The sequence below is a fragment of the Vanessa tameamea genome, chromosome 29 (genome assembly GCF_037043105.1).
Source record: "Vanessa tameamea isolate UH-Manoa-2023 chromosome 29, ilVanTame1 primary haplotype, whole genome shotgun sequence".
Taxonomy (NCBI): domain Eukaryota; kingdom Metazoa; phylum Arthropoda; class Insecta; order Lepidoptera; family Nymphalidae; genus Vanessa; species Vanessa tameamea.
In genome coordinates this window covers 3,976,122-3,990,337 of record NC_087337.1, presented here as the reverse complement: position 1 = coordinate 3,990,337, position 14,216 = coordinate 3,976,122, and the positions used below count along the sequence as shown (strand labels likewise).

The following is a 14,216-nucleotide window of genomic DNA, read 5'->3' as shown; positions in this document are numbered from 1 at the left end:
ATAATTTAAACTTAGCTAACAGGACATATAAAATAAACATTTCTTTTTAAATCGTATCTGTACTTGGCAAATGTATTTCATTTTACAGCCTAAAATTATTAATGGAATAAAATTTGACATATATGCAAATGCTATAAACATATGAAGGTGAATAAAACGACCGGTACAATCGTGAAATATGTTTGAAAATTATTATTTATTACTTATAAATCGATAAATAATACAATACGAGCAGATGGACGTATTAAATAAATACAAATTAACACCAGACGTGACAAGCATTGGTTGCATCATTGCTACTAAGAGTATATTGTACATAAAATCCTCCCCCCCAGTCGGCCATTAATTCCAAAAGCAATTTTACCGGAAATCTTAAATTCAATTGTATCTAAGATTACAATTTTTCAATTCGTTCGACTGAAGGACACACTTTCTCTTTACAAACCAGCAACGATGGCAGCCGGGTCTTCTACACCTTCCTTGATCTTCCTCAGGAACATGACAGCTTCACGACCGTCGATCAATCTGTGGTCGTATGTCAGCGCTATGTACATCATTGGTCTGACGACCACTTGACCGTTGACCGCAATCGGCCTCTCGAATATACCGTGCATACCCAGGATAGCAGATTGTGGGGGATTTACAATGGGGGTACCCATTAATGAACCGAAAACACCTCCATTACTTATCGTAAAGGTACCACCGTCCATCTCCTCGATGGTTAGTTTGCCTTTCCTCGCCTTTTCAGCTAAGTCTGCGATCGTAAGCTCGATGTCAGCGTAGGTCATGTTGTGCACGTTCCTCACGACCGGCACGACCAGACCCTTCGGCGTCGCGACTGCTACTGAAATGTCTACGTAATCGCGATACACTATCTCGTTTCCATCGATGACGGCATTTACGACGGGCTGGTCCATAAGAGCGTTGGCGGAAGCCTTCACGAATGGCGACATCAAACCCAATTTAACGCCGAACTTCTTGGTGAAAGCATCCAGATACTTCTTCCTGAATGCCATGATGTTCGACATGTCGATTTCATTGAACGTAGTCAGCAGTGCGTTCGTGTTTTGAGCATCTTTTAGACGTTCAGCGATACGTTGCCGCATGCGGTTCATCTTGACGCGCTGCTCGCTGCGGGTGCCGACGATTTCTTTGCTGTAATCCGCTGGTGGTACTTTGACGGAGGCGGTTTCGATTGCCTGCGCGTGGCGGATAGCTGCGACTGGGATCGAGGAAATTGGCGCAGCTGGTGGAGGTGCTGCCGGTCTTGGAGGTGCTTGTGGTGGTGGTGGTGGTGGAGCGGCTGCTGGTGGAGGCGGTGGAGGAGGCGCCGCAGCTGCCGGTGGTGGCGGTGGGGGTGGAGCTTCTGCTTTAGGTGGCTCAGGAGCTGGCGCAGCGGCCGCCTTTTTAGGAGCTGCCCCGGTAATTTCTAGCCTGAACAATTTTTGTCCAGCTTTGACGGTCTCGCCGTCTTTAACGTAGAACTCCTTGATGATACCATTGTCTGGTGCCATGACGGGTATCGCCGTTTTGTCGGTCTCGATTTCGAGGACCACTTCGTCGGCGGCCACGGCATCGCCTACCTTTTTATCGAGCTTGACGTCACCCTCGGATACGGAGTCGGGGAAACTTGGTGTAAGAACATCTTGCTCAGCGAAGAGTGGGTTCGTGAAGTGAATGGAGGCGACCTGATTGTGAGCGGCTAGGATCCTAGGTTTGAGAATGCGGGTCCCCTGCACTGTTCCGCAGATCTTAGGCACCTCTGACGACCGGAACCGGACTCCCTGGCCCTGTCTCCGGTATATAGACTGAAGATGCTTCGAGCAGCGTCGCAACATTTTTATTTGATCACTTTGTTACCCTGGAAATGAGATAATGATAATTTTAATTACAAATAGTTCTTTGTGTACAAAAAAAAAACAATAAGATCATAACACGAAGGCAAAGCGGCTTCGCCGAATAAAATTAATAAAATGATTGTGAGAATCCAACAATTAATAATTGTGAAACATTACAAGAGTGCCACATTTGTACATAGCTTATAGTTTTGGCTGATCGGCAAAGAAAATCATGATAACAGCCCATAAAAGTATCGTCATCGGCATCGCTGTTTTGTTGCGACTTGATGGATGGATACACACAAAGATTTAGAGTAATTGCCGTTATATACTGTAAAAACTCTTCTACAGAAATCAAGTCAATCATTTACATCTTGGTATAAAGCAAACCAAGGCTTCTTTCCGCGAACACCTGACGACCAACCCCTAAAACGCGAGCGAAAATCTATTCTAAGCAATTTATAATATGGTTTGTATTTTTTTCAATTCTTTGATAGTTAAATAAATAATTATTAATACAAGCTTTTGATGTCTAAACTTTGAACGAATCGCCAACCGATATAGTGATAATATCCTTCCGATTTGATTTCTCATTTCATACAAAACCAATATCACGACGTGAGGTACTTTTGGAGTAAATTGTTATAATCATATTATACATTATAAACTAGTTGTTGCCCGCGGCTTCGCTCGCCTTTTAGGTGGTTGGTTGTCATGTTTTAGACAAAAAAATTGCCTATGTCCTTCCTTGGAGTTCAAGCTTGCTTCATACAAAATTTCGTCAAATTCGGTTAAATTTTTTGGTAGTGATAGAGCGACAGACAGACAGACAGAGTAACTTTCACATTTATAATATTATTATTGATATAGATTCGAGAATATCTGTCTATCTGTATGGTATCATGAGCATACGACGGATTGTAAGGTTACGTAGTTTTGGACTTACATTCAGGATTCGAGGAAAGGCAAAATGACCGTTCGAACTCATTTTTATTATTAGTATTACGTAGGCGGACTAGCAAATGGGCTAACAGATAGTTAGTGCCTATCCAACGCACAAAGACATTGTAAGAAAAAAAGCATTCCTTACAAAAATTTACTTAGTGATAGGGCTTTTGTGGAAACCTGTCTGAGTAGGTACCACCCACTCATCAGATATACTACCGCCAAACAGCAGTACTTAGTATTGTTGTGTTCCGGTTTGAAGGGCGAGTGAGCCAGTGAAACTACAGGCACAAGGGACATAACATCTTAGTTCCCAATGTTGGTTGCGCATTGGCGAAGTAAAGGATGGCTAATATCTCTAACAGCGCCAATGTCTATGGGCGGTGGTGACCATTTAACATCGGGTGGCCTTTTTGCCGGTCCGTCTATCTATAACAATGTAAAAAGTCACAGTCCCCACTCCTAGTACAAGTGATAAGCTTGAAAGGAGAGTCTAAATAGGAATAATAATAATTCCTCAATTAATTTGGGGCATTGCTCATATTCTTTTATCTTTTTTTTAATTCGCGTCGCTAATTGAAAACTGATATGTTCTGTCCCTTGTGCCTGTAGTGTAGCCCTTTTACACTGGCTCACGCACCCAAATTTAAACATAACTAAGATAAAGGCGGTCAAATATGTGAGGAACCCAGGCGGGCGTGGACAAAGTTCTATCACGTGAGTTAGAATCCTATGGATTGGAAAATGGAAATAGTGCATAAAGACAGAGCGCGTAGAACGAATAAGTAAACAGAAATAGAAGGCGATGTTTGTGTTATAGTGTGTTCAGATCGTAATTTGACGCAATTTCTAATAATTTGGTCCTTGGCAGGGCCGGATCTACCGTACGGCTTTTTAGGCTTCAGCCCAGAGCCCCATGGATTCAAGGGGCCCCAGCTAAGTCAAGTCAAGTCAAAGTCATAAATGGACTATAATGCGAAAGAATCCATCATTTTATTAAATTAAATAGATCGTATGGTTTGCGAATCCTGCAATTAATCAAACCGATTCAATTAATTTAATTCAAGTCTACGTTCAGGTGTTTCTTAAGTGGGCTAAGATTATCTTTAACGTTTCGCTTTCTGTTTCAAGTGATACCAATTATTACCACTAGTTATTAGCAAATCGCATGAAACACTTAAATCTAAGGTTTCTTTATGTTTTTTCCTACTTCGATTAGAATATGACAAAATACAAAATAAATTGCACTCTCTATTCCCTCAAAATCCGATAAGAATTCAGGCATAGTCATATTATTTACTTGCTTTCCAAAATACGAGGTTAAAAGATCGTGAGGCTTATACTGTTTGTCTTATAGACTTTTAAATGTGGATACAGTCGCTTGGTCTAAACAATCATTTCAAACTATTATATTTTTTTTATTAGTAACAATAATCTATTAAGGTTAATAACATAAACCAATCTAAGTAGACTGGAGGCTTTGAAAATAAAATAGCGGCTAACAGTTGGCGACTAATCACACACTAATATAATAGAACGTAGTTATGGGAGTGGCAAGCGTAGCTTTCGGACATTTTAAAGAATCAAAGTAAATTATGTCGCAACGAATCTATATCAAACTTGACGTTTTTTTTTTTTTTTAATCATACAATGGAACAGATTCGATATAGCCAATTGTTAGATCGCGTGCATCTTAAGCAAACTTAGGCAAGGCACTGAATTTCATCTCGTGCTCAGTGAAGGATAACATCGCGAGACACATGCAGGTTATGTGACTATTTTCAACGAACTTCTGACACATGTGTATCTACAAGCCCGTAGCGTGGTGGAATAGGCCTTAGCTCAGCAGTGGGACATTTACAAGTCGTTACTTAAGAATCGATCGGTTGACTATTGGTAGATATTTTATGAGGTCAGTTTAATGGGAATGGCAGACTTGTCAGGCTTACAAATGGTCCACTGCTGGAAGGCATGAGATTGGTGTTCTCAAGATGTTTCCTTCATCAAATCACAAGAACAATAATAAACAAAATTCAAACATTAAAATTCAGTAAAGCTTTCTTTTAATTTTTTTTTTTATTTTTTTTTAGGTAGTCAGTCTGGCAAAACCTCCACCTGATGGTAAGTGATTACCACCGCCCTTACATTGGCGCCGTAAGAAATTTCAATCATTAGTTACATGTCCAATGCGCCACCAATCTTGGAAACTAAGCTATTGTTCCCTGGCTCAATCATCCTTCAAACCGAAATACAACAACACAAAATATTGCCACTTGGCGGTAAAATATATGATGAGCGGGTGGCACCGATCCAGACGGGCCTGCAAGTCCTACCAACAAATGAAGATTAAGATTCAGTCCATCTACACACTTGACATATTCATGTATGACAATTATAATGATTAATTTTTTATTATCTGTATGTGAATCATTGTATTGCATAATTTTTATGTTATCTGTGAAGTGATTCAGTCAGAATTTGTGATTTACTATATCTGCAAGTCTTTATCTTATCTCGTTGTTTCTTTTTTTATTATTAACAAAATTGAATGTCACGTCAAATCTACATTTCTAAAAGACTATCTGAACAATGCAACACTTAACTTGAATTTTATTACAAACTTTCAGATTTACATAAAAATATATTGGGAGTATCTATAAATAAACATGACTGGTTATATAAATAATTAAGTCATGTTATCCTGTGTGCACTAAAGTTTATTAATCATATATTTTGGTTAAAGCTTGTATCAAAAGTATGTAAAAAGTAATGGAAATAGGTAGTCAAAATTTTAATATCGAATTTATTGAATTTTTTAAAAAATTAAAAATATGTAAACGAACCAAACAGTAATACAAATATACTAATATTGTAAAAGCTAAAGTAACTGTTAGTCTAACTAATATTGATGATATTGAATCTGATGCAAGCTTGAACTCCAAGGAATGACATGGGCTGCTTCGTTTTGCCAAATACATGACAACCAACCATCAAAATGTGAGCGAAGACAGGCGAAAACTAATTAGAAATATATGATCTTTGTATTTTTAATTATCATGAAATAGATCCTAGTATACATACATTAATTACAATAATCTTTTACTCTGATTATAAAATAAAAGGCAGATGGAGCATTTTGAATATTATAGTGAAGGAACAAAAGCAAATACTAATTCCCTGTAATGTAAAAATGAAAAGGCTCTTTGTCTGCCTATTGGACCATTTATTTTTTGTCATTAAATAATATATGACAAAAAAAAGTTATCTTTAAGCTGTATATATATAACTATCATAAAACATATATTACATTATTTGATTGAATATTCTGTGAATGATATTTTTTATTTTTTTTCAAATACATTTTTTGTTTAATTGGTTTGGTGGGCTTTAAATTGCAAGTCTAAACTAACAGGTTATGAGTTACACTCGACAGATAAAATAATCTTGAAAATTAATAATTTATTTACACAACTGCCCAAAAACAGATCATTTCCAGAGTTTATGGGTGAGATTATTTATTCAATCATAACTCTTAAATGCTTAAACAGATTTGAATGTATGGGGAACCATTAGAATCCTTACTTTAACCCGAATGACACTTTTTAATATAAAAGTATTAATTGGAAATATACAATTTTTTGGGTAACTTGTAAGTACCCAAAAAAATGTTTAAAGTTAAGGTGTCCTTAGCTAATATACAAACATGTTTTTTTTTTTTATCTTGTCAGTTCTTGGTGGTAAAATTTACATTTTGAACTAGTGATAAAGATTATTGATCAAAAAGTACTTGTAAAAGTCTATTAAAATAAAAATGTTTAGATTTGATTTAAATTGAAAAATTATTCATTCAAGAATAATAAAAGTGTTATTCAATCGGATGAATATTAATTAGATCATTAATAGGTTAACTAATTAGTGCATACTCATTTTGTATGTCTTGTCAAGTACTAATCAACATTATGTAATTTTAAAATGTATAAAAGGAATTAAAGAATTGAATTTTTATATTTTTTTATTTTATGCCAGATATGTATTTAATTTTGGGCTTTCGTATTTTTTTATGTTACAGAATAAATAGATACAAGCATATCTTCCAAGTGCAGATAACAAATAGAACAAACTTCAAGTGATAATTCAGTAGTAATTGAGTGAAAATTAGTGATTCTGGTTAAAACTAGTTTTATATTATCATGAGAAAATCTTACGATTAAAGAAACTTCTGTCTAATACGAAACCGGTTTTTTTAGAATGATATTTTACAGGCAAAGAAAAGCGTAATAAAAAAAGAAAAAAAAAATTGAAAATAGAACATGCCACAGCAATGACATTCCGGCCAAAATATATTTGACACAAATTATTACGTTTTTATTATAATAATGCGAAAAAAAAATAATCAATACAGATTAAAACAAAATAAACATTATACGTGATTAGTAAAGATAAAATGAGGGTCCGTGAAACATATGTGGGTGAGATTTCAAGGTTAGTTCATGCAAGTTTAAATGTTAATGAAAGGTGTAGCACACTCTTACCTTACTTGAGGTAAATAATCTCTTAGCACTGACCGATAAGTTATTTTCAGACAAAATGTTATGTAAGCTCAGGGTCTCATGACACGGGCACTTATTTAATCGATTTTATAGTTATCGTAAGCATAGCCATTTAGGCTCGCACGTGTATTAAAGATAAATACTTCACTTTATTCGAGATGCAGCTTTCTCGTTAGTAATGTCGGGGACCCGAGGTCTACATTAATTTCGATATGCCTTTTCGTCGCCTTCAGATCGAGTTGGTGGCGGCTGTCATGTGGCCAAAATCTTGCGTTTCGTTTCACGTAGAAAATTAAATTTGTTAATTTACTTTTTTTTTTAATTTATTCTATTATAATAGTTATTTAGGTATTTCAAATTAAATAAATAGTAATTTTATAAACCTTTGCCTTATTTCCACGAGTAGTTATGGTGCTAATATAATCTGTAATTGGGTTTTGAGAAACCACAGATAAGCTAAGCTAAGGTACATTATTTTATCGAATCAATCCATAACTTTTTTGCAATGCATATATTCGCTATAATTAACATAAATTCAAAACACTATATATAAAACATATAATATATAAAATTGCTTACAAGAGTTTTTTTTTTAATCTATACAGTATTGCTACTCACTATTAGATGGCGCTACTAACATATGACCAAGGTTTGTTTTATATTATAAGGAAGAAAATCAGGTAAACAACCCACCCGGGGGTTAAATCGACATTCTATTTACACTGACAACCCCCTAATAACCATATAATCTAAGATTCTGTATAATTGTAGACACAAGGACCTGCAATTATATCTGAGCCTGGCGCTAGAGCAGGGTTACTGATGTCTACGTTTTGCTTTGTGCAACCGAGTCTGGGTAGGTACCATCCAGATACTACATAGATATTTTACCACCAAACAGCAATATTAGTATCGTTGTGTTCCGGTTTTGAAGATGAGCGAGCCAGGTTAAATACAGGTTCAAGGGATATAACATCGTAACTCCCAAGGTCAGCTGGACATCAGCAATATAAATCGGGCTATTACGGTTAGAGCACAGCAATTGTTGCTATAAAATATTACTCTAATAATAGCCCCAAAGGAATAGTTAATACATCTTGCAGTATAATGTCTATGTCTATGGCGGTGACTTGCCATCAGTTCATACGTTTATCCGTCTACTTATTACATAAAAGAAAACAAAATGGATTTATTAATAGCTCAGCTATATTGTGCACTACTAAGTTCTTGATAAATATAAATTAAATAAGACCAATTATATTTAACAAATTATACCTTCGGTGACGTCACCTATATGGTTTTAAAACTTATTATAACTATTTGACTAATAAAATTACTTATCGATGGTAGGTGATACCTTCGTTGACTCAATTTATTACCCTAGACGAGAAACTCTAGCTAAGTAAGATGTGTAATTTATGATATTATATGGTTAAAACGTATTTTGTTAATAGAAGATCTAAATTTTTAATCTGGCAACATGAACATTGACAGTTGTCATGGCGGGAAATTATTCTGATATTTATTTCGCACGTGACATTGGCGAAATAATCTGTGCCCTTTTTGGCACAAATAAAAGCAATAAAAAAAAGAAGATATTTATTGTTACAAAATTATATAAGAATTCCTGAGGTCAACAAACCTTAGATTAACATATTCCATTTGATCTGCTTATAGCTCTGCTATATTATGCACTACAATAAATTCTTATTTAATCTATCCTAATATTATAAATGCGAAAGTAACTGTCTACCTGTCTGTCTATTTGTTACGCTTAAACTGCAAAACCCCAAGGACATTGACGTTTTTACCTAAAACCTACGAACAATAGACACATGGGGTGTCGCCCACCTTAACATGGACGAAGCTGCAAGTGAATACCAATATACAATATTTTTGTTTATATTAAAATATATGTATAATATATGTAATAATAATATAATATATGTTATTAATATATAAGATAACAACATATATATATCTTAATATAAATGTATATATTAAAATAATTTTTCAACTCAACTAATAGTAAATTTGTAAATAAAATGTTTTATCGTCTCTTAGTCTATCTCTCATAGATTCACACCTCTTAGCCGGTAAACCTGTCAAGCGCACGGAGATGCACAAATGATGACGTCACGGAAAGACGTCAGGGTTGCCTCTTTTAAAAATATACTTTGATCATTTGTGTTTATAATATTATTTTAAAAAAACAAAGAAAAAAATTAACTCACAGATAAAATAATAATAGCCATTATATGTAACACACTGTAAATCTAGAAAGTTTGGAACTTTTATTTGTACAATCTCATCTCATTTAATACAATTTCAACCGTCAATTGGAACGCTTAGTTTCAAGTTATTTTTTTATGTTAATAAGGCGTATGTGCGATACTTATAATCCGACGCGATCGGAAAGAGTTTGGATGCAGGAGTCGTGCTCTCTTAGACACGAGAATGTGCATAATCATTTTTCAACTGTAAACGTAACTAATGTTTTTTTTTCGTCTTGGGGTGTCGTCCATAAAAATATTCTTGGAACAATATATTGATAATTTAGAGAAATATGTGTATTTGAGAAATGATTATTAAAATAATAATATCAGATTAATATATTATTATTTTAAAGTAGCAACCCTAGTAGGTGGTGATTTTTTTCGGTGATTTGGCAGACTATCTGCACTCGTGGGTACATTTAAGTCATGAGCGTAACAATTTAAAAAAAAAAGTTATTTTTTTAATTTACATTATTTGTTAACGGCTTAGGGGAATTAATTAAATGCCTTACTTTTTATACGTCATTACGGTTCGGTATGCTGATTTTACCGGCAATAAATTGGGATTTTACTATTAATTTAATTTGTTTGTAACAATTATATTGAAAAGAGAAAATTGACTGTCAGTGAAGTGAAATGACATGAGAGGAGAGTATTGCTATTTTAATTATGGAATTAAAATCTTAGTTCTATAAAAAACCACGATGAATAGAAACATAAGTATTCTGATTTCGTAATGAAATACAACGTATACAAACACCGTGCTATTTAAATATATTCAAATGCATATAAATCGATCAAATATTAATTCATTTTTTAAAATATAATTTGTTATTTCCCGCCGGCCGCTTGTCACTCGCGGTGCACGTATCGCTTGCAGTGACGTACAATATAGATTCCCGCCATAAGTGGCCCACACACCATAAATTCTCAGGCCTACTGACGTTTATGCCGCCATTTTATATTTTTGACAGAACTTGACTTCAATACTTGAAATTTGTTCTTGAATATCTTGATCAATATGTCATTCGACAGTTTAATAATTGTATACCAGAAATAATATTATATTATGTTAGCGAGTAGCCCTAGCCTCCAATACGGTGTTACGTCATAGGATGTCATAATTAATTATATCACATTATATTATATACAATGATTACAATCGAAACTATTTATTTTACATTATTATGTAGTATAAAATTATTGCTATGATTAGTTGTTTAATAATTTGTTAAACTTTAATTAATACTATTTTATTTGGCACGCTATTTAAGACTGGCACAAAATACATATCTATTTCTTTTTTTAAAAAAATAGATCTGTCACGAGAAATAAAGGGACGATTGGAGATTATTGTAAAATATATTTGTTGGAGAATTATTATAAAACGTGATTTTATTTTGTCATCTTAAACTACTGAAATAACAATTACTTAGTGGCAGGGCTTTTTGCAAAACCGGCTGGGCAGAACACATCCATTCATATTACATTCTACAGCCAAACTTTGGAAAGGTGAGTGAGCCATTGTAACTACAGGCACAAGGGACATCTTAGTTCCCGATGTTGGTGGCGCATTGGCGATGTAAGGAATGGTTAATATTTTTACGGCGCCAATGTCTATTATCATCAGATGGTCTATTTCTGCATACGACTCCCTTTTGCCCTTATTATCATGTAAAAAAGGCTTAAATTAAAAAAGAAAATGCGTTTATTGCATCATTATTTGTACACTACACACGCTCCGCCAATTATATTTTTTGTTTAGGCTGTTTGTTCCAGATTCGGATTTAAATCGAAATTTAAAAAGAAAAAAAAATGTTTGCATTTTTGCAAGTGTACGTCGTCTTAAATATTAATAGCGTGAACCGATTTTTGTCCCAGTGGTTACGGGACGACAGCTACATATAAAAGATTGGTTATGGTCTTATTTTGAAGAGCTCTGGGCGTAGATGTGCAGAAAAGTAAAGAGGACACCAATGATATTCTAATAAATAATTTACTAGAACATCATTGGAGGACACGTAATTTTATTAATTTTAGAGAGCGGAAAAAAGTTGCTTGACGGTTAGAGAGCTGTGTAGGGAAAAAATGAAAAATGTAAACAAAAAGCAAATTGTTATCGACAAATTCAAATTCTAACTGAACTGAGTATATATACTATTTGACATTAAATTTTTCATTTAAATAAGGTTTCATCATTTCAGCGCCGATTCTAGATGTGTGACTTGCAGTTTACAATGAAATGAAATCAAAACAAAACCTGTCATAGGTTTCGAACTTCCTAAAAATCTTTTGAATAAACGCGAAGTTTCGCGGGCGACCCAATAGTTATAAATAAACATTGCATTAGGCTCACAGTTCTAGAATTGTGGTCAATTCGAATTTTAAATATAAAAAGAACACAATTTTGTATTTTTTTATAGGGCACGCGTTCTAGAATTGTGGTCAATTCTATTCGTTCTAGAATTTTGTGTGAATTCGAAATTTGAATTAAAAATAGAAACACAATTTTGTATTTCTTTGTAACGCACGCGTTCTGTTGTAAATAATTAGTTATTTATAGTTAAACATGTACTTACTAAATGCAACATACAGTTGTAATCGACAATGGCAACCAAATAAACTGTAAACAAAAGACTTGCCATACATTTACTAAAAATGGACACGTGCGTACAACGTTAAACGAAAATCGACTTTATTCGTTGATTTTAAAGTTGATTTTCCTTTAATTGCAATGACAGCTGCTCACAAACTGCGATTTTATGCGAATTCCTTTAAGACGGTGTTGCACTGTCAAGATTTAATATGTGTGTATTATGCTGTCTGTTTCGATTGGTTTGTGATATTATGATTTTATTTCGAGAGATTTATTTTATGAAATGAAGGATTGATCTCTTCTAATACTATGAATGTGAAAGCAACTCTGTATGTTTGTCTGTTGGTCTTTCTAGGACTAATTACTGAACCGGATTTAACGAAATTAGCTATGATGCTTGAACTCCAAGCCACATAGGCCTATTCCAATGGAATTAGGAAAGGAGATAAACGAACCATAGATTTACGTATTCTTGTGATTTACCTACTGGTAACCCAGCTACATATATTGTGAACTACTAACCGTTTACGATTAAGATGTCTTTATTTATTATACAGTACTATACAACTTAACTACTTATATCCACTTTAATTTTACTACCAAAATTGCGATAACCGTTTCGTCGGCGTTCAAAACGCCATTGCGCCATTCGCAAATCCATAGTGAATATCATAGATTAATCAAGCTCTCGGCCAATGATATCGCGTCAATTTGCTGTCAAATGTTGTTTATTTGGTTTTTTTCCTGTTATGGTTGGAATAGAGTATACTTTTTTATGCCGGACAAAATCGATATCAAAATAAAAATATTCTTGATTCAAGTAGGCCCCTTAAAGGACTTTTTAATCGTCCACCGGTTCAGAAAGTAGACCGGCAAGAAACTTAGTAGTTACTCCCCACAATTTTAATTTCAGAATATATCAGTAAAATGTAATTATTTTTTTATATATCCTGCCTAGAAAACAATAAAAACGCAAACACTATTTTATCTTTAATATAATCTTGTTTGAATAATATGCCTTATTTAATACCTGACAACAAATCCCTAAAACGCGATCAAAACCGCGGACGACAACTATTAAGTCTTGAATAAAAAAAATGCCCTGGCAGGCTGCAAATTAAGAATTAATTACGGTACGGAAATAAAAAAAATTAAAATTATTGAAAAAAAAAAAACATTGCCGTCGCCAGTAGCGCCACAGTCCTAATAACTAACCGTCGAGGACATTACCATGAGTACGAAAAATGACAGCTTTAAAAAAAAATGCTGAAATTATTTTCGATCGTATCGTCAGCGTATCTTTAGTTATAAAACTGGCTTTACTTGCAAATGTCCGCAAGTCAAAAGGACCTTGTAAAGTTTATTTTTCGATTGTTTATAATTTATGAGACGCCAATAAAACACAATAAATCACAAACGTCATTAAAATTGATGATTTACTGCGTTTTTTTAATATACTATGTTTAAGTACTATTTTCAAAAATATACTAACAGTCCGTCCTGACTTCGTTAAGGCAGAACCAGAGGGGGCTAAGAGCGTCACCTTGGCAAATACCTCGTTGAATTTTTATGGGTGTGGTTTCTACTAGTCCCTCCGTATTGATCCTGAGTCTAGTAATCCAATTGGGCATTGTGTTTTGGAAGAAAGATATTATTTGTGGGTGTATTTTATAAATACCTAATACATGTAGCAACCAGGAATGCGGTACTGAGTCGAACGCTTTTTTAAAGTCAATGCACATAGTATGTAAATCTTTTTTCTGAATTTGAACTTGTTTTAAAATTACAGAATCAATTATCAATTGATCCTTACAGCCTTGACTAGATTTTCTACGGCTTTTTTGTTGTTCAGTGAGAATTTTATTGTTTTCTATGTGATTGTATATTTCTTGAGTCAAACATGAAGATATGATTTTATATATTGTCTGTAAGCAGGTTATAGGTCTGTATTTGGATGGGTCTTTATAGTCGGATTTATCTTTTGGTATCATATATGTGGTTCCTGTTGTTT

At 34.1% G+C, this 14,216-nt stretch overlaps 2 protein-coding genes across 3 annotated transcripts in view; both read right to left on the bottom strand.

Moving 5' to 3' along the window:
* Positions 1 to 14,216, bottom strand: part of LOC113396857 (UDP-glucosyltransferase 2-like) — a 191,513-nt gene that overhangs the window by 31,784 nt on the left and 145,513 nt on the right. The window lies entirely within an intron of this gene.
* LOC113396846 (dihydrolipoyllysine-residue succinyltransferase component of 2-oxoglutarate dehydrogenase complex, mitochondrial-like) lies at positions 178 to 7,618 on the bottom strand. 2 transcript variants are annotated; one of them, XM_026634910.2, is made up of 2 exons: positions 7,482 to 7,618; positions 178 to 1,861 (listed from the first exon to the last, which is right to left on the bottom strand). In XM_026634910.2, exon 2 carries the CDS (start codon positions 1,836 to 1,838, stop codon positions 438 to 440), a length of 1,401 nt encoding a protein of 466 aa, XP_026490695.2. In that variant the 5' UTR covers positions 1,839 to 1,861; positions 7,482 to 7,618; the 3' UTR covers positions 178 to 437. The 2 variants fall into 2 exon arrangements, with proteins under 2 accessions (XP_026490695.2, XP_026490694.2); XM_026634909.2 differs by having other exon boundaries at positions 7,316 to 7,604.